A 20,964-nucleotide genomic window follows, 5' to 3' on the forward strand; every position below is an offset into this window, starting at 1 on the left:
TTCTAAGTGGAAGACTGTCAAAATTATATCTGTAGCATGGAGAGAGAGTTTCACAGAATGATTAAGGATGGAAAGAACCTCTGGAGGCCATCTGGTCCAACCCTTGCTCAAGCAGGGACACACATAGCAGGTTGCCCAGGACCATGTCCTGTTGTCTTCTGAGTAACTGCAAAGAGGGTGGCTCCACAACTGTCTGGGCCACCTCTGCCAGTGCTTTGTCACCTTCACAGCACAGAAATGCTACCTGGTGTTCAGGGAGAACCTCCTGTGTTCTGACAAGGAATGTCAAGGACAACAAGAAGGGCTTCTTCAAATACATCAGTAGAAAAAGGAAGACGGGAAAATGTTGGCTTGCTGCTGAATGGGGAGGATGCCCTGGTGACAAAGGATATAGAAGGTAGAGTTGCTGAATGTCTTTTTTGCTTCAATTTTTACTGCTAAGGTCAGCCCTCAGGAATCTTGGGCCCTGGAGACAAGAGAGGAAGTCTGGAGAAAGGAGGACATTCCCTTGGTTGAAGAGGATGGAGTCAGAGATGATTTAAACAAACTTGACATCCACAAATCCATGGGACCCGATGGAGTGCACCCACGGGTGCTGAGAGGGCTTGCTGATGCTGTTGCTAGGCTACTCTCCAACATCTTTGAAAGGTTGTGGAGAACAGGGGAGGTGCCTGAGGTCTGGAAGAAAGCCAATGTCACGCCAGTCTTCAAAAAGGACAAGAAGGAGGACTCAGGAAACTACAGGCCAGTCAGCCTCGCCTCCATCCCTGGACAGGTGATGGAACAGCTCATCCTGGAGGTCATCTCTAATCATGTGGAGGAAAAGAAGGTGATCAGGAGTAGTCAGCATGCATTCCCCGAGGGGAAATCGTTCTTAATCAATCTGAGAGCCTTTCACGATGGAATGATTGGCTGGGTAGATTGGGGAGAGCAGTGGCTGTGTCTACCTTGACTTCAGCAAGGCTTTTGACACTGTCTCCCACAACATCCTCATAGGTAAGCTCAGGAGGTGTGGCGTAGATGAGTGGATGGTGAGTTGGACTGGCAATTGACTGGATGACAGAGCTTAGAGGGGTTGTGCTTCGAGGTGCAGAACCTAGTTGGAGGCCTGTAGCCAGCAGTGTCCCCCAGGGGTCAGTACTGGGTCCAGTGTTATTCACCTTATTCATCAATGAACTGGATGAAGGGACAGAGTGCACCCTCAGCAAGTTTTCTGACCACACAAAGCTCGGAGGAGTGGCTGATACCCCAGAGGGCTGTGCTGCCTTTCAGAGGGACCTCGACAGGCTGGAGGGTAGGACGGAGAGGAACCTCATGAAGTTCAACAAGGGCAAGTGCAGGGTCCTGCACTTAGGGAGGAATAACCCCAAGCACCAGTACAGGCTGGAGGCTGGCCTGCTGGAGAGCAGCTCTGCAGAGAGAGACCTGGGAGTCCTGGTGGACAGCAGGCTGACCATGAGTCAGCAATGTGCCCTTGTGGCCACGAAGGCCAACAGTATCCTGGGCTGCATTCGGAAGAGTGTTGCCAGCAGGTCAAGGGAGGTGATCCTCCCCCTCTACTCAGCCCTGGTGAGGCCACACCTGGAGTATTGTGTCCAGTTCTGGGATCCCCAGTGCGAGAGGGACGTGGAGCTACTGGAGCGAGTCCAGAGGAGGGCTAAGAAGATGATGAAAGGACTGGAGCACCTGTCGTACGAGGACAGGCTGAGAGAGCTGGGCCTGTTTAGCCCGGAAAAGAGAAGGCTGAGGGGAGACCTCATCAATGTGTATAAATATCTGAGGGGAGGGTGTTGAGAGGATGGAGCCAGTCTCTTTTCAATTGTGCCCAGCGACAGGACAAGAGGCAACGGGCACAAACTGAAGCACAGGAGGTTCTGGCTGAATATGAGAGGGCACTTCTGTGCTGTGAGAGTGACAGAGCACTGGCACAGGTTGCCCAGAGAGGCTGTGGAGTCTCCTTCTCTGGAGATGTTCAAAACCTGCCTGGATACCATCCTGTGCCATGTGCTGTAGGTGATCCTGCTTGGCAGGGGGTTTGGACCAGATGATCTTCAGAGGCCCCTTCCAACCCTGCCCATTGTGTGATTCTGGTTTGTGCCCGTTGCCTCTTGTCCTGTCACTGGACATCACTGAAAAGACCCTGGTTCCATCCTCCTTGCACCCACCCCTTCGGGTATTTGCATACATGAGCAAGACCCTCCCTGAACCTCCTCTTCTCCAGGCTGAGCAGGCTCAGCTCTCTCAGCCTCACCTTATAGGAGAGGTGCTTCAATTCCTTGATCATCTTGGTGGCCTTCTGGACTCTTTCAGTATGTCCAGGTCTGTCTTATATCAGGGGCCCAGAACTGGACACAGCACTCAGGTGCAGCCTCACCAGCCCTGAGCAGAGGGGCGGGATCGCCTCTCTTGACCTGCTGGCAATACTTTGCCTAATGCAGCCAATACCATCAGCCGCCTTAGCAGCAAGGGCACATCTCTGGCTCACGTTCAGCTTGGTGCTCACCAGCAACCACAGGTCTGTTCCTGCAGAGCTGCTCTCCAGATGGGTGGCCCTCAGCCTGTCCTGGTGCCTGGGGTTGTTCCTCCCCAAAGGCAGCCCTCTGCACTTGTTGAACTTCATGGAATTCTTGTCAGCCCACCTCTCCGGCATGTTGAGGTCCCTCTGGATGGCAGTACAGCCTTCTGGTGAATCAGCTACTCCCCCTGGTTTCGTGTCATCCACAAATGTACTGAGGGTGCACTCTACCCCACTGTCCAGCTCATTACTGAAGATGTTAAACAGGACTGGACCCAGTGTTGACCCCTGGGGTACGCTGCTCGTTCCTGGCCTCCAACCAGACTTTGCACCACTGAGCACTACCCTCTAGGCCCAGCTGTTCAACCAGGTTTTGATCCACCACACTGTCTGCTCATCCAGCCCATGCTTCAGCAGCTTCCCTAGGAGGATCTCATGGGGGACAGTGTCAGATTTCTTCGTGGAGTCCAGGAAGACAATACCCACTGCTCCCCTCTCTCATCCAGATGCATTTTTATGCAGATCGCTTAAGTTAATGGGGTCAGTTTTTATGGTTACATTGCCTACCATTGCTCCGTGTAGGGGCATGAAATGTCTAACCACTTTTCAGTTTTAAAGGAAAACTAGAAAGAATAAGTAACATAGAATCCACATTAGTTGCATGTGCTAGGCTGCAGCTATTACTGTTAATTCCAGGAAGATGGAGGACTCTCATCTATATTAATCGCTTTTTAAAAAAGAAAGTTATTTACTTGTAATATTAAAATATAGTAATGTTTTGTTCTTGGAGATGATAAGAATTAAATGACAGAATTTTTTGTTGCTGTATCTAAATCAAATGTAAAAAACTTTCAGGTGAACTGTATGAGTAACATCAGCAGGTAGTGATAAGTATAGTATTGAAACAGATGGCAAAATTTATAACAAGCATTTTCAACTTTACTGATTTGCATCTTTAAACTATATTCCTGCCAAGCAAAATACATTTGTAATTTATTAGAGTTTTTCCTGCAGATCTGGCTTAAGCATTCTGTGGAGCTATTCATCAGGAAACTCGGCAGGACTGCAAACCCATTTTTTTCTGCTGAGATTTGCAAGCTTGTTTTGCTGAGAGCTGATCTAAGGTGGTGATTTCATTAAGATACTCATTCCCCAATTCTCTGTGCAGAAGACTTTTCCAAATTCATCAGAGCTAAAAACTTGCTTTCAACAGCTGCCAGAGATGTTCTTGGAGTCTTAAATTGATTTAGTTTTGCCTTGGCATATCCTGTTCAACCAGTCATGGAAAGCTTGTATAGACTGCCATTTATGAAATTCTTGGAGGAGAGTCCAGCCCTAATATTCAAACTTGATGCATACTGTAGCTCATTGGCAAGTCTGCTTTCTTTCCCCATCTGTTAAGATGGCACTCTGCCCACTCGTATGGTGGTATGCCAGCTTCACTAGGATGTACAAGCCAGCGAAGATGAATGGTTTGGGTGAAATGATGACTCTACAAGATAAAATCTGGTCCATGTAGTTGGTACCACAACAGGATCTAAATGCAGTATATGAACAGGAGCATAGTATGGCAGAGCACTTCTCGAGCTGAAATTGGCTAGATCTGATGGAAAGTGAGACGCGGTGAATGTTTTCTTATTGCCACGCACTTGGCACATATGAGGATGCAAGCGATGAACTGTTGATTTGCTGTGATTCTCTGTAATGCAGTCATAAAATTTTTTTTGAAGCTTTCATATCTTTTCAGAAAGATGTTAGTTTAAGGTCTTCACTGTGGCTGCTGCGTATTTATTATGCTTATGTCATATATTTGTTGTAGACAGTTGCTACGATCTGCGTTATGAATGGCATTAAAATGTCTTTTGTAATGTTACAATGTAAGGTTGGCAAAAAAATTCACAATTTTCTTAGCTCTGCTTTTCTGAGGATTATCTTTGCCTGGTCCCTTCTTCTTCCTAGTAGTTCTCTTAATTTGAGAAAACCAGAATTCTTTTGTCACTTAAATATTTCTGGCATTCTGGTAGAAGATAAATGGCAGTACACTTTAATGCTCTTAAGCAGTGTTTCTGAAATGTTAGCATATATCTATGAATATGTTAACACTGTTGTAGATTCTGGCAGTGACAGCACCACCTTTTTGGTATCTTTAAAGGAAGCCTCATAATTTTCTGGTACTGCTCCTCTTTCTCTTATAATCCCTTTATATCTGTCAATACTTCTAAGTGATCTACAGATGTCTGCATATTCTGACCACTCGTCTGTTCAAGACAGGCTGTAAATGGACACAGCTGTTTAAGTGGCAACAGGTCAGGTGCCACAAAGGATGATTTTTCTCTTTCAGAAACTACTGTGGTGTTGGGGGTGTTGGCACTATCAGAAGAGGTTGTACACAGTGGTGTTGCTTGATCGTCTGAAAGGACGACAGGAAGCAACCTTTCTTGTGACTGTGTGAAGTAGGGTCTTTTAACTACTGCAGTGTCAACAGATAACTTTAGATTAAATCATAGTCCTCTCCAGAAGATCTTTCAAACTACTTTGTCATATTAGCTGCTGTCTGGGCAGAGATTTTAAAGTGTAGGTTATTTACATTGATGTTCATGGCAGCAGCACCTTTCAGATGTTCATGCTCTAGGTTGCTCAAGCATAGGTCAGGTAGCAGCATAGTTTGACAGAAGTGAGCTGGAAAGATGCTTTATCCAGTGTTAACTTCATGCTTTTCTGTATGTTCGCGTACTGAGAAGGAGGAGGCTGTACCAAAACTGTCCAGATTGCAAGTGCTTTGAGAATGGTGGCACAGCAATCATTAAATGAGTTAATTTTCTTGGTGGTTTAACTATAACCTGTCTTGTTCTTCTCTGTGTCTCTCAGATATTGTAGTTATTCTGTTTTTCTTGTATCTCTGTCTGCTTTTTAAAACTACAAAGTTCACTTTTTGAGCAGTATCCTTGCTTTTCAGATTGAAAAATAAGTTAGTTGTGGATTAAAAGAAGACAGGAGACATCTGATCTCATCACTTCTCTCTAAACCACAGTACACATGAATTGTCCACCTTTAAATAATAGTTGAATTCTAAGGTGGTGTTATGAATTAACAATGATAAATATAAATAGTGTTGTAATGAAAGAAGATAGCAATACTGAATAGCACCACAAGATGTCATTCAAACAGTTTGTGGTATAGAACAAAATGCTCACAGTGAAATGTGAATTTCTTAATTTCCTGCTAGAGGAAGAATCCAAATCAACAGCAAAATAAACTCAAATCACAACATGTGTTTGCTGCTGTTTTAGCTTCCATGTTATACAGCTCCAAAATAAATTTGCATTTCTCTTTAAGTGTTAAATTCAGTTTTGTAGAGTTTATGCAATTGTCTGAGCTAGATTAAGCCAATTTATTTTAAGGATTTTGCAGCTCCTCTAAACTGTAAAAAGTTGATTTTTGGTGTGTGTGAAATCTTCCATCGGACTTCATTACTACAGAAATGCCAAAGACAGTTAATTTGTGCTGTCAGTCTGGATTTCGTGTTTCAAACCTGGTAACATTTATAGCATTTTGAACTTGATGTTGGAACATTTTGTTATGAGGCTGCAGGTAAAATAAAATCAAAAAAGTCAGTATAATGTAGTTGAAAATACGTAATCCAGACTGAGGTTTCCTGAAGACTGAATGTAAGAACAATGTGGTTGATGTGTAGGTGAACGTATGTTGCAGTTGTAGAACTTAAAACACAAAATGCGTTGTTAAAACTTTTTAAATGGGACATCTGTAACTTCTGTTCTCATTCTGTAACAGGTGGTTCCGTGGGATTAAAAATAGTGAAGTTTGCTTCCTTCCGTGCTATGGATTTGTTTGATATTTCTTGTATCTTACCTATGCAGTAATCTAGTGCTCTCATTGCAAATGAAGAGCCTGTATCTGACCATGAGTTCTTTAAATAAAGTTCTTTTCCTGTATTCAGAGGTGCTAAAACAGATCCTAGCTTATTGGGGCATACATATGGAATGGAGAATCATAATTAAATTATTATTTCATAAAAACACAGGCAGATAAATTTTAATGAGTAAAGATTTTTGTAGATGAAGAATCATTGGTGTTTTTTTCTTGCCAGTTGGGTTTCAGTTGCTGGTTTTGATATTTATGAAATTTCTGCTTTTTAATGAGGAAAACCTTAACGTTTGTGGGTAACTTCTTTCAGTAACTGTGTATGTTAGAAATGCAGCAATTAATAACAATGTATGTGTTTTTTATTATGGTGTTACTAAAAGAGAACAGGAGATGCAATAAAAGTATGTCTTAACAGTGTGACTAAATGTTCTCTTAATAGTAATTGTTTGGAATAAGTAGGTGCAGTGGCAAGTTATTTGTAGCAGGTCATGGTTTAGTATTTTGCTGTAGATGAAATAATTACTGCACTTAGAGCTTTTCCTATAAGAAGACAGAAACAGAGGGAGAGGCCTAGATTTATCACTGTCATAGCTGATTTAAACCTTAACGATGTACGTATACCTACCCTTTTTGGCATTTTTTTGTGCTTGTTTTGGTAGAGATGGGTAGAGTTGTTCAGCAGAAACTGAGATCCAAGTTTTGATCTACGCAAGAGGCCAGTTTTTGTGACCAAGTGTGCACTGACAAGAACATGACCTATTTTTTAGTTGTTCTTCAGTTGCTGTTGGTGGTTAATTGAAATGGAGAATAATGGTCAGGTTCCTTTACAGCTGCGTTCCACATCCTGCTCTGTTGCTCAGCTTCTGGCGTAAGATCCAGGCTGTTAATATGATTCAACAGCATGTTGTCTCAAATGCTGAGTTCTAGGTTTCTGGGCTTTTATTTTGGCATATGGGGGTGATTTTTTTTTTTACACATAAGTGAATAAAGTGATCATGAAAGAGATTAAGAACTTTCTGTTTTCTTTCTTAGAGTAGCATCTAGAAGATTAGTACTAACCTGTAGATCTATCATAGACCCTTTCATATTTATAGTCTTGTCACATCCAAAAATGTTGCGAAGACATAAAGACAAAACAAAAAACAGTGCTTTGAGGTGGGAAGACAAATGATCTTAAAGGCCAGTCACAAAATGTAAAAACTTCAGAAGAAAATTAGAAATCATCTTCTACTTAACATACTCTTTTTTAATCTCTGGTCAAATCATTATATTGAGGAGTAGAACTTTGTGGTGGTAAAGATTACAAAGGTAGCCGAATACCAGATCATTAGTGTGTTAATATTATGCAGTTTCTTAGGACAGTGGGGATGTAGAGAGGTAGAGGTACCTCTAGAGGTAGAGATGTTTAACTATAACTATGGGAAACCTCATTACATTCTTCGATGCAGCAGTTGTCAGGCAGGTAAGATTCCTGTTTTTTTGTTCCTTGACTGGGGGAAAAGCACAATGAGAGAAAGCAGTTTCACCCCTTCTTACTGTCAGGATGGAAAATGTGCTCACAGGCAGTATATTTTCCATGAAATTTTTTTATTTGCACCTCTTGTTGTTGGGATGAATACTGTCCTGCTGAGAATAGTTAAGTATCATCCATAACTATCAGATTAGGCTACTTTAAACCTGATTTTGCTGATGAGGTAATGGAGTTTATATGTCAGTTACCTGCAATGTGTATGTAACTCTGTAGGCTAAAATCACCCTCAAAGTTTTAGCAGGGAGAGGCGAAAGTATTGATGTAGCGGGACAGTTTCCTGTGCTTTCATGAGTTTCAGGCAGGTAGACATATAAGTGATAAAGGCATTATTTGTCTAATGTTGTGTGCTGAAGAACTGTCACTTCAGAGGAATTAATGAGTATAGAAACACGAATGACACTGTGAAGTTGTTTTTTTTGGGGGGGGGGGAGGGGGGGAGAATTCCCTTGAGTCTTCTTACTATTCAGAAGATAAAAATATTGTGGACGTGTACAATAAATTATACTATGAAAGACTGAAATGTATTTGCCTTTACTCTTGTTAAGAGGCTGCTGATAAGAGTTGTTTTTGGAGGGAAGTGACCTTTGAAATCTACATAGGATATTTGTTTCTAGAAGTTAAAACAGCAAGGGAGTGGGTATCCTGTTACATAGTAAGATTATAAGATTTTCTTTTCTGAGTAGACTTCAATCTCAGCAGGCAAGCTTGGTTGAGTGCAGTGGTCTTTTTTTAAACACTGTACTTTAAAGGATGGAACAAAATTCTACAGTGCTGGGTAAAATAATTGAGGTTTCTTGTACTATTAAATCTGCTTTTAAAGGGGGAAACCTCGAAGTTACACTGAAACCATATGTAAGTGTAGAAGAAAAACGGCTTGCTGCTGATGATGATTATGAATATATGGAACAATATTTTACTCTGTAAGTATCTAATGCTTGCTAAACCCAGATTACAATTTGTGTTAGAGTTTAAAACAAATCATCAGTTACTTAGAAACTAATTTCCAAATGGATTCATCAAGAACTTGCTTTTTTATTTTTTTCCCTGCTGCTTTGGTCTTAGAAAAGCAATGTTGGCAGGTATTCATGTTTTAATTTCTGATTTTCTTTCCTATTAACACTTGAAAATATTTTTATTTGAAATATGTTAGAAAATATTCTTTAAGCAGTTTTAAGTACATTTCATCAAGTACTTTTCTTTTGTCTTCGTGTCTTAAATTTACCTTTTGTCATCTTTATTTGTTGCAGTAGTAACTCATACTCATCCTGTAAATGCTGTCTGCTTTAGTCATTCCCAGCTTCAGTCAGCTAGTTTTCAACATGTACTTGAATCCTGTCCTGTGTAACTTCCTCAATTTTTTTTCCTAGTTGATTTTCAAAGTCAAATCATTGTCTGCATACTTTCTCTTGGGAATTTTTTTGACATATTTCTATTTTTTCATGTCAACGTTCTTTCATTCAACTTATAACATCAACATCCATGGTACACTGGATGTTACTACTTGCACTGGATGAGAAGGGCAACTATAAACAAAATAAACTGACTTCAACAGGATGCAAAACTACAGAACAAAGTTGGGTAGGACGTATAATGTAAAGGACAGAAACAAATAACTAAAAAAAAAAAAAGCACCAGTAGTGGACTGACTGACAGTTCTTTGAACACTTCCAGGAATAACTGACAGCAGTAGATTGCTATGTGTCAAGCAGGGAAAATAGGAGGGGTTCCCAGTGATATTTGGGAAATGATGCTGAAGCAGGCAAGAAAATACTTCCACTTTTTTCTTTTAAATATAATGTTTAAATATTTAAGCTGTTAAGTGGAGCCAGTACTTAAAACAGGTCATATCTGTTGCTAAAGCATTTCATAAAACACTAGTTTCTGAAAAAGCAGCTAGATCTCACTTGGAAGTTGCCTGTAGGTATCTACTTTCTGTTGTGTGGGTTTGTTTTTTTTTGCATGTCTTTCTTTTGGCTTAATAGGGAAACAATTTTTTTTTTTCCTTTGACTGTGGTTCTTATAATTGTGAATGTGTACTGAAGTGTAAAAGTGATGTGGATTTCTCATCGGGATGCAGGGAATAGTTGCAGTACTGGGTCTGAGAATATGACAAAAATCATCTCTATTCTTTGCATGTAGGAAATATGCAGTTTAGTGGTTAGTGAAGGAACAGATGACAAAATTTTGTTTAGTAACTAATTCTTTTTTTTTTGATCTAAACTGCCTTTTCCTCTCTATCTCAAATTATGAGTGATAAATTAGTGTATATTTAAACTTTCATATCTGCTTTTAAAGTCCAGTCTCTGGATTTCCATGTTGCTTTTCACTGTCAGAGCTCAGAGGGTTTGTAGTCTTGGAAAATTTTCAGACGTCTTTGGAATTTTGCAGTTGTTTCATCTAGGGGAACTGCATGATCTTTTTTTTTTTTTTTTCCAAACCAAGCTATCTAGGAATCACAGAAGGTTATTTCTTCAAATAAACTTTCGTAAATTCTCAGCATCTATAAATGCAGCTAACCTACATTAATAGACTGTGATTTCTTTGCATTCAAAAAACCAGACAAGGTTAGGGTTTGTGTTAGAGCTGTATCTGTGAGAGAACATCCTTATCAAGTTAATGTTTTCATGCCAGAATCTTGCTTTGGCTGTAAAAAGTACTTGGATTTATATGTGTCTAACAATGTGGCTGTCTTAATCTTATGCGATGTAGAATAGATATACTACTGATCTGAGGATTTTCATTCTGAAGGGAGTGAATGGCAATTTAAAATCTGAAAAAGCACATGTAAAAATAAGGTTGCGTGCTTGATTCTTATTGGAATTCAGACCATCCTGAAACTTGCTATTGTTTTTTTTTCAGTGGTTAACATTAAATTGATACTATATTTTAACACAAACGTCAACCTCAAGCTATTGCATCTGACTCTTGCTGTGCTGGAGGGGGTGATGGGGAGTGAATGAATCATTGGTTCAAACTGAACTCTGCTGTTGCTTCAAGACTTCAACCTGCTAGGCAGGGATTGGCTATTAAAGTTGTATGGGCTTGATTTAGTGTTGGAATTGGATAGATCCTTTTACTAAACACATCATTGTTCTAGGCCAGAATGTTAACAAATACAATTTAAAAAATGGGCAAGAAGGAGCAGCACTTTATCTGAAGCTGCTGGAATGATGCAAGATTATAAAAAATGGTATTCCGACTTTTTCTCTTAATTTTTCTAATTAATGCTTTTCTGTGTTTCTACCGTAGAAATGAAGACCTAAAACAAATGCTGGAAAGCAGTAAAGATTCTGCAAAGCTGGATGCTATGAAAAGGATTGTTGGGGTATGTGTTGTGTGGGTTTTTTGGTATGAATACTGTTACTACTTTACAGATCCTTACCAAGTCAGAATTTGAATATCTAAATGCTGTTTTAAAAACTACTATGGAGTCCTTAATTTGGTGTTTTCTATATGAAAATATATGCAATCATACTATTTAAAATTTTTGTGTAACATTGCCAATATGCTTGTAAGTAACCCCTTTCAGTAGGGAGGTGAAATGTTAAATATGAAATGATTCCTTCAGAGAAGATTCAATTGCTGTCTTAATTTAGCAGTCAGATAGCAACAGAAATCTGCTGGAGTGTATGTACAAAAAAAAGTCATTTGTTTTTACTTCTAGGTTATATTAGGCTTTTTTTAATTGAGCAGGTTACCTATATATTTGACTAAGTATCAATATATATTTATATTTATGTATTTGCAATCAATATATATTTACTTGGCTGTCAGTGAATTGTTTGTATTACTGGATCCTCTCTTCTCATTTTGTTTCACATTTTCAAGGTGTTAACCTGTGCTTAAACTGTGCCTCATAACAGATATCTGGTACCAACCTCTGGTTCACATAACAAGTCAAAACAATGATCTTTACAGGCCAGGACTGGGACCTTGCACGATTAGCAAAAAGCCTGTAGCTGTGGTGATAATGGTCTTGCTGAGTGCAAAGACACCTTTGCATTAGCAGTTGTTTGCTTACATTTAGCAAGCTCTCCGGCAGGAGGTGTGTTTTCCAGAGATAAAAGGCTTCCTCTAGCCTTACTACTAGAGGAAAAAGGAACTTGTCAGAGTATTGTTTAACATGTCTTACGGGAACAGTTTTTTTCACTAATTTTAGGTAAAGGAGAAAGCTTTACAAACAGGTAGCTTTCTTGCTCTTTTAGTAGACCGATAGCTTTCTTGCTCTTTTCAAGAGGCTGAATTTTTATTGGTACATATAGATGTGGTAGAAAAGTACCAGGAGAAGGTTTCTTACAGTTCTTTTTGCTGCTTCTTCCTCTTCTGGTTGTTGGCAAATTCTCTCCTGGGACAGATTCTTTACAATAAAACAGATCTGTCCGCCAGTGGAATTTTGCTCCCGAAAATTTTTAAAGCATAAATGCAGAAACAAATTTGTGTGCCTGATTTCCCACGGAGAAATTCATACGTTTGTCTCATTCCAAAAAAAAACCAAAAAACAGTTTATCACACCCTCTTATGCACAGTGTCTATATTTTGTAGGGACATAAGTACATGCAGACTTGTGGGCATGTGTAAAGCTTCTTCTAGAATGAAAGTTCCTGTCTGTGCAGGAACTTCAGGTATACAAGATGACACAGCTGGAAAATGTCAGGCCATAGCAGCAAAAATGATATGATAGACCTTGGTCTTGGAAAAACCAGTAAGTTTAAGTTTAGTGCTCCCTGGGGTAAGGAGTGTTTATGCTAATCATGACTAATGCTAATGACTTTATGCTAATTATGACTTAGTGAGTCAAAGTATACTCTTTGAAAAGAATCTAAATACAAATTTACATGGTACACTGGCGATATTACAGTGGGTCAGTTAAATAATGGAAGTAATGTGTAGGGTTTTAGCCTATCAGGTAAATCTTTGAGAATCACCTGCATTTCTGGATAGCATAACTTTGCTGCATCGAGATGTGAAGATTGATAATGTGCTATTCTATGGTACTTCTATACAATGCGTATTGTTACTGAGTTCCGCTTGACTCTGGTCATTATGAATTTTACTCTTATTACAAGGTTGTCCCCCAGTCCTGACAGTAATGCTTAGTTTAGATTCTTATTTTAAAACCCTTGAAATGTTTGCAGTTTGCTTACTTATTAGTTTGAGTTATTTCCTGTGCTTAAATCCAGCTGAAAAAAATAGTTTAAGATATTAAGTCAGTTAAAATGAAACGTTATGTGGCAAACTGCTCTTAAGGCCTTTCAAAAGGCTCCACTCAGTGACAGCTTGAACTTGAGACATGTTCTTTCTTGTTTCACCTTTCTTCTCCAAGCATAAAGTCTGTCAAGATATTGCCTGGTTTCACTTTTTCTTTTGCTTTTGTTGCACGAATACTAGTTCTTCATGCTCTTAATGTGTTCATTCTACCTACGAGACAAACAGACCTGTGAGTTAGGAATATGAGGTTTTATCAGCTGTATAATGTTAAGCAATGGTGGAAATGTGAGACAGTTAGAAAAAGCAGCAACTCCATTGCAAAATACATTCCTGTGTTGGATCCATGCATACTTGATTGTCTTGATGAACTCTTGTTCTTTCCAATTAGCTTGATGTTTGGCTGACTGTATCCTGGCTCATCTGTAGCTGGGGACACTGTTCTGAGTGAGTCTGTCTGCAGCGGCACCTTAACTTGAAGATGTGTAATACACCTCTGAAATTTCCAGGGTTTGCAACGTGGATATGAATTATTGGCAGGCATTCTGGTGGAATTAGATCTAAGAGATGAGAGAGCTGTGCAGCTGAAGTGTTTGTTGAAGTACTATATTCCTTTTGATGTACTTCTTTTTATAAAAAAACTTTTTCTTTTAGGCGTTCATATAAGGGATGAAGCTGAACTGGGCTTTTGTTACTGGTGCTCTTTACTGAGTGAACAATTTTGTTGTTCACTATGTGCCCTAGTTTCAGACTTCTCTGAGATCAAATATAAAAACTTTCTTTAAAAACAAACACTAGTAGGTTGACTGGTCATGCTTTTACTTTCATTCTTTGTTGTTCTCCATAAACACTTTAAGGCCTTTTATGTTTAACTTCCTAAGGAAACCAACCCTACTTTGTTTTTCAAGTGTGATGTCTGCCTGATTTTCCGTTTTCTCTTTGTTTCTGTTGCACACCGAAATAATCTCTGGAAGAGGAAAAAGGATTTAATCTTATGCGGTTTCTCCTGATCTTCTGTTTGTCTGTCTTTTTTTTTTTTTTTGATAATAGCTCCCAAAGTGACATTCAGTAGGGCTTTTCAAATGAGCAAGATCTTCATTTGTTTTGAAAGCATTAATTTTAATTTCTAAAGCATTAAAATTGGTTTGCAGTCCTGTATGGTAAAGTCTAATGTGTTGATTCCACCACTGCTCCCCTACAGTCATTACCAGCCTGAATTTGGTGGTTTCTTTGTATGGATGGCATCCTGCAGTATCTAGTAGTTAACAGAAAAATATTGATCGGGAATAAATATCTCTTTCTTTTAGTTAAAAAAAAAAAAAAAAAAGAGAGACAAAGATGCAAAACCAAAACACTAATAAATAATACTATTATTTTTTTTCCAGATGATTGCAAAGGGAAAAAATGCTTCTGAGCTCTTTCCTGCTGTTGTGAAGAATGTTGCCAGTAAAAATATCGAGGTATTCCTACAGCATAGTAAAAACACTCTTACACAGGATCTGTTTATGAAAATTTTAGCAGATTATGTCTGAATTCCATATAAACTGTATTTTTTCACTAGCACTTTTTACTAGAATTTCTTTTCTGTGAAGCTGTCATTGGAAAAAAAAATCGTGTAAATAAAGGAAACCCACTGTGATTTGGTTGGGTGGAGGGGATAATACTATTGACATTATTAAAAAAAAAAATCAAAACCACAAGGGGATGTGTTTTTGACTGGTATGTGTTTAAATGTTTTTATTGCTTTAAAGAAGATTGATCAGAAGTTTATGGAATCATGTGGTTACAATTACCTGCCAAGAAAAGTTACTATATTCTATTTGAATTGTGGTGGAACTTGCAAAGTTTGGCTCGGGGATTGTGCTACATATTATTTGGAAATATCTATTGCAGATAAAAGCTGAGAGGCAAGATTAAAAAAAAAATGGTTAGATTAAAAAAAAAAGTTTTCACTGTGCTATTCCTGTAGTATAGTTGTAAAAAGTGGAGTGTTTCATCAATTGTATTGCAAAGCAAGATCACTTTAACTCAATTAAGCAAGTCTCTGTAGGAATTTGTGATTAGACAAAATGTGATGTCACTAATACAGTGTGTTTAAAATAATGTGTTTGTCCACAACACTTAAATGGTGGTGTTTTTGATAACGTAGTTTAAAACTAATGCATTACGTATTAACGTGAATGCCTGTGATCCCAGAAGATTACAAAACGGATGCTTTCAAATGTTAGAATCTTTTGAAAAAACATGACTACTTGGGGGGAGAAGGGGAAGAGGAATAGGTCCCATGTTGAGTACAGAAATTTTTACTAATATGCAATGTAATTCCAAATGTTTGGGTTGCTTACAATATGCTTTACAAGACATGTAGACTCTAAAGTATTTTAGGTCTATGCCTTTAATCATTAATTTTGTATGAAGAATTATGAGAGGAATTGTATGAAAAAGGGGCAGACTCTAGAAAGATTAAACTTTTCCATGGGAGCAGCTGGTGAAGAAGCTGGGTGAAAATCATCTGTTATAGGAGTTAATTTCTTAAGACAAGACCTTTGACTGAGTTTATTCAACTTACACTAAATTATGTGATTTTTGATTAATTGTAAGGAGACTTAATAAGTGTTTTCAGGACTTACATAAATAAAAACAAAAGCAGATCTAAAAGCTTTCTTTCTGCCTATTTACCATGCATTTTATTGTAGCAGCATATTTATCTGGCTTTGCCCCAGTATCAGGTGTTTGATGAGCAATGTAGCTTGCTTCTGTATCTTTTTTTTTTGCCCTTATAGGAAAGCAAGAAAAGGTCCTATCTTGGACTAGGATTTTATTCAAAAAAAATTTTCAGGAATTAAAAAAAAAAAATTTGATTACCTTCAACGATGATGTGTTTAAATCCACAGGCTTTCCATGTGGCTCAAGGAAATCTAAAGCAGCATTTGCATTAGAAAGTTGTACAGACAAGGGTTTTATAAATAAATAGCTGTTACTATGATGCTCACTACCAGTACTATGCATACGCTGTCAGCTCTGGAGAGGTGTCAGGAGTTGTAGTTGACTTGACAAACGAAAGTGAAAATAATGTATGTAATTTTGCAGTTCCAGACAGTATAGTGACCAACAAGTGTCAAGTCCTCAACAAGTTTGAGGACAGCAGAGCAAGCACTTGATAGGATTAGGTACTTACTATTGTACAGGATCATAATTTTGGAAAAATGTAACAAATGGTGTTTTGAAGCACTAGGTTCGAAAAAAACTATTTGAATACATGCTCTAATTCTTCTCTCCTCTCCTGGAAGTGTATATTATGAGCGTAAACAAAAAGTTCGTTTTGTGGGCCCATGCATACATACATGTGTGTATTGTCTTTATATATAGATATATGCATTACATACATGTGTACAGCAGCAGCTACAAAAATTGGCACAGAGGACTTGCATGAATGCAAACACCACCAATGGCTTGGCCCTTCAAGGTGAAGTTCTGCTAGGGGGAGTGTATATACACATACATGGAGTGTGAGTCCATCCAGCAGCTTTACTTCAGTGGCTGGTAGAGGCTCCAGTGACTCCAGTTGTTGGCACATACTCTCTGTTGAATGTGAAGGTGTGTATACCTCATGGAGGACAATGGTTTAAAATGGAATTTAAAAAGAAGATATGACAGAATGATCTTCTGTGTCCTGCACAGGATCAGCAAGGCTGCCAGCCAGAAAACTGTTTAGATGCTACTGTCTCTTTTTATCTGCTTATCTTTCATTCGTCTCTACTGATTCCAAATTACATAGGTCCTTCCCTTTACATGCCTTTGCTTCCTCCCCAAAGTGTTCCGTAAGTCCTATGCAATCCTAAAATACATTGCATCCTATACTGGGTCCCGTACCCTTAAGTAGCAAAACCCTTCAGTCTGAGATGTGCTCTGGTGTTAACTCTTGATGGGTTTCACACTTAGACACTGGAGCTGAGAACATCCTGGGAGGGGCACAACACGGTGTCCCTTCCTCCGAGTCCTAAATTTGGGTTCCCTCCTGCTGCTGTGCCTCTGTGCACCTGTGGGTTTGTGGAGATGTGGTGGTGGCTTCTGACATGGACCTGTCATGGAGAGTAGCTAAGGCAGGCTGTTATTTGCTTCCCCCTACCTTATTGTCTCCCTTTGCTCCTTTGTGTGTGTGAAGATGGTTTTATAACATAACCTAACATTAATTACTGGAAACGTTTCTCTGTTAGTATTTTATGTTCTTGTGTTATATTTTAAAACAAAAAGACAATTATATGAATTCACATCTTCCTCTGTGCAGTGGTTACAGTTATTTTTTCTACAATTTAGTGCTAGCATTCATTTGGGAGGAGGAGACTGTTGAAAGAGATCAGGGCATTCAGAAAAGACAGTTCAGTAACTTCTTTATGAAGGTTAGTTAGATAACAAATTTAGGTCCCAGTGTAACTACACTTGGGCCTAACCAGTTCAATGTTTTGAGTAACTTGTATCGTGATTCAGTTTTTAGGATGCTTCTGAAGTTACTAGAGATGACTTGGAATGGGCTAAGTCAGATTCTTAGTGCATTGATTCTGATACTGTTTTCTGAAATCATTTTGCCAAATTTCCCCCCCATCTTTAATTCTAATGGAACTCTGTCTGTACTAATTGCTATGATGCAGTAGCATAAAATACATCAGTTTATCTGAGTGACTTTCCTGACCAGAAAAGGCTACTGTGTTGTTGTTTGTTTTTTGTTTTGTTTTGTTTTTAATTTTAAATCAATGCTGAATACTCTAGTACAGGGAAATGGTGGTTAAGAAGCAATAGAACATGTTGATTTGCCTTAAGAAAAGCAAAGGTCATCTTATTGTTTACGTAAGTGCCTTGTGATTTTTTTTAAATTTTTTTAAGTACACACTGACCTCAACTTGATTATGTGCATCATGTCATGAATGGTAAGGATACAAAAAGTGACCTAATAAACAATCGGTGGTATAGAACAAAAATAGGTCTTGGTCAATACCTCATGGAGTTTTACGTGCTTATATTGATAAACTAATTAAACAAATCTGCCTGTGTTCCTCAAGCCTAATGTGTCCCTGTTATGATTAGTTTTACAGAAAGGAGCATTTTAACATTGAATGAAGGTAAATGATAAAAGAACAGTGTAGTCACGAAGCTCTAAGGGCTTCCATTTCTAGTCACAGAGTGGTTTCAGGGAAAGGAGGCTTTCTTTGCACACCTGCAGTCATTCAGTGCATAGGCCTCTTGTGGCCAATGTTGATTGCTGCTTGTCTGGAGCTGAACAACAAATAATTTAGTGTGGTGTAACCTTCTGTGATTTAATATTATGCTTTTTGCCAGAACTGGCACAAAGATACATCTTCTGATAGTGATGGTAATTATAGCACAGCTGTAGTTGAGGGTCTTTCAGAGTTTTCCATTATAAGCCCCAATAGTCAGTTTACAACTCCAATGTAAAAAATATTTTCCCTGCTTCCTTGACATGTAGTGGCCATGAGGGGGTAAAGTGAACTAAATTGAATACCCTCCTCCTCCAAACTCATATTGAGGTTTTCTTAATCTTTGAACATTGCATCCTTTGTAATATGACTATATTAGCTACATATTTTGAATGCTTCAAGCCGGGCAAAGGCGGATCTAATACCCTTTGCTTTTGTCCAAGACATAGTCAGAAGCGTTTCTTTTAATCTGAGTTAAACAGCATAAGTTACCATACTTCAGCTGGAACTTATATTCTCTTTCAGATGTGTTAAAGTAACTGATTTTGAGTTTCAGGGTAAAATGGGCTTGTTTAAACTGTAATTGCCAAGGATTTCATGCTTTTTTCTTTTTTTTTTTTTCCCCATAAGAATGTATTAGGAGTGCTCACGTGGTCAGTTGCCATATGGCAGCTTCTTATGTTATTGAAGTCTTTATTTACTGGATGATAATATAATGCAATACTTTGTATTGTTAGTCTTGATCTGACTGTATCACTAATTAGGTAATATTGTAGCACCTCAGGGAATTACTATTAAAGGAATTACAGTAAGTCATAAGGCATTTGAGAAATGTGAGTATTCTAGTGATGTATTAACTCTTCCTTTAAGAAGAGCTCAAGAATAAAAGAACAAAAATCAAGAATAAAATGTTGCTTCTGTTTTTTGTTTTACAGAGTTCCATAACTTTCTTGTAACAATGTTCTTTGTGGTTTTTTTTTTCAGATAAAAAAGCTTGTATACGTTTATCTGATGCGTTATGCAGAAGAGCAGCAAGATCTAGCATTGTTGTCCATCAGTACTTTTCAGCGTGCTTTAAAAGTGAGTGACTCTTAACATTTAATACAGAATTCTGAGCAGGCATCACAAAACCAGATATTTTTAAGTGTAGTCAAGTAAACTAAAGCATATAAATAACTTGAAACTACTTTACCAGATGCAGATACGTCATTGACAGATTCTTTTGTGCTGCCTCAAACCTCATCAAATATAAAGCAGCTAAGCCTTCATGAAGTTAAAATTACCTTACTAAGGAAAAGTAGCTGAGTGGTGCTCTTGAGTCCACATGCACAACATTTACGTCTGGACTGACTTTGCTCTTTACTAGGTAGATTATGCATGTAGAAAGAAGACCTTATTTTTCTGTGATCTACCTGTTTCTTTTAGTTTGTGTAAAAGATGCTTCTGTGCAACAGAAGTGTAACATAAGGAAGACAGCAGTACTTAACAACACTCAATGTCTTGCATGTGCTGCTTCTAATAAAAAGTGCTGAAAATGTAGCCTTCGGTAGAGTTTTATTTCTGATTCGTATTAAAACGTGGTATGGGATTTGAGAGCGAAAACTTGGATTGCCTTTGAAGTGTGACTCTAGAGATTTAGAAAGGTCTTTTAAGTCTCTGCTCTTAAGTTTGGCCAGATTTTATAAGAGGAGGCTGGTTTTTTGTTGTTGTTGTATTATTCCTTGTACTCTTCTTATATGGCTATTATAGATGTGTGCAAAGCCCATGGTGAATGGACTAGATTTACATAACTGTTCTTCAAAATACAGATACTACAGGCTTTAAAATTGTAAAGTACAGGCTTTAAAATTTCACGTTCTTAAAAAAAAAAAAATGTATTTCATTACTGGCTTCAGATTATATCTTGCAGTAAAGAAGTGGATATGTAGTTAGGAAGAACTTGAGTGGGATTATCATAGCTAAGAACCACATTTTAGTTTGCTAAATATTATATTTAATAATAAAACTAAGCTAGTTAGTTTTTTGAGAATACCTCAATTCCACTTGCATTGCGGTTTCAGATCATTGATTCATGAACCAACATTTTATTTAATAAAAATGAATTATAGTTTTCCAGACTTCTAGATTTTTAATATTTTAATGTTTTCTGTCTTTTGTTGTTGTTATTGTTGTTGAAAGTTCATTGCATGAAGTTTGGCACATTTACTTATTAGTTTGTCCTTAAATTGCAAGTCTGATTGATCTGGTAGATATAGGTGCCCTCGCTAGTGTAGATGCCATAGAGGATTTGATGATGTTTTTCTGCACTATCTTGTTTTATTTCTTCCCTTCTCTGCCATTTCTTAGGATCCTAATCAGCTAATCCGTGCAAGTGCTTTGAGAGTTCTGTCTAGTATCCGTGTGCCAATTATTGTTCCTATTATGATGCTTGCTATTAAGGAAGCTTCTTCTGATTTATCACCTTATGTGAGGAAGAATGCAGCCCATGCAATCCAAAAACTGTACAGGTGAGTCATTCTGAAAAGTACTGAAATGTGATTTTAAAGATCATTGTGGACTCTTTAGTAAGACTACTGCGGGGGTTGTGTGTGCCTCAGACATGTTTATCAGATCTG

General features: G+C 38.2%; 1 protein-coding gene across 5 annotated transcripts in view; it reads left to right on the forward strand.

Annotated features, from left to right (window-relative positions):
• The window catches only part of AP3B1 (adaptor related protein complex 3 subunit beta 1), a 165,115-nt gene that overhangs the window by 5,248 nt on the left and 138,903 nt on the right, over positions 1–20,964 (forward strand). For 2 of the 5 annotated variants that reach the window (XM_080573443.1, XM_080573447.1), the window contains exons 1-5: positions 8,833–8,851; positions 11,181–11,256; positions 14,522–14,596; positions 19,334–19,429; positions 20,696–20,856. In XM_080573443.1, coding sequence (XP_080429569.1) covers positions 11,200–11,256; positions 14,522–14,596; positions 19,334–19,429; positions 20,696–20,856 — 389 coding nt within the window. In that variant the 5' untranslated portion in view covers positions 8,833–8,851; positions 11,181–11,199. Of the gene's footprint in view, positions 1–8,771; positions 8,852–11,180; positions 11,257–14,521; positions 14,597–19,333; positions 19,430–20,695; positions 20,857–20,964 lie in introns of those variants that run through there. The other 3 variants (XM_080573444.1, XM_080573445.1, XM_080573446.1) reach the window with 2 other exon arrangements.

Source organism: Anser brachyrhynchus (assembly GCF_964034855.1).
Source record: "Anser brachyrhynchus genome assembly, chromosome: Z".
Classification (NCBI taxonomy): Eukaryota; Metazoa; Chordata; class Aves; order Anseriformes; family Anatidae; genus Anser; species Anser brachyrhynchus.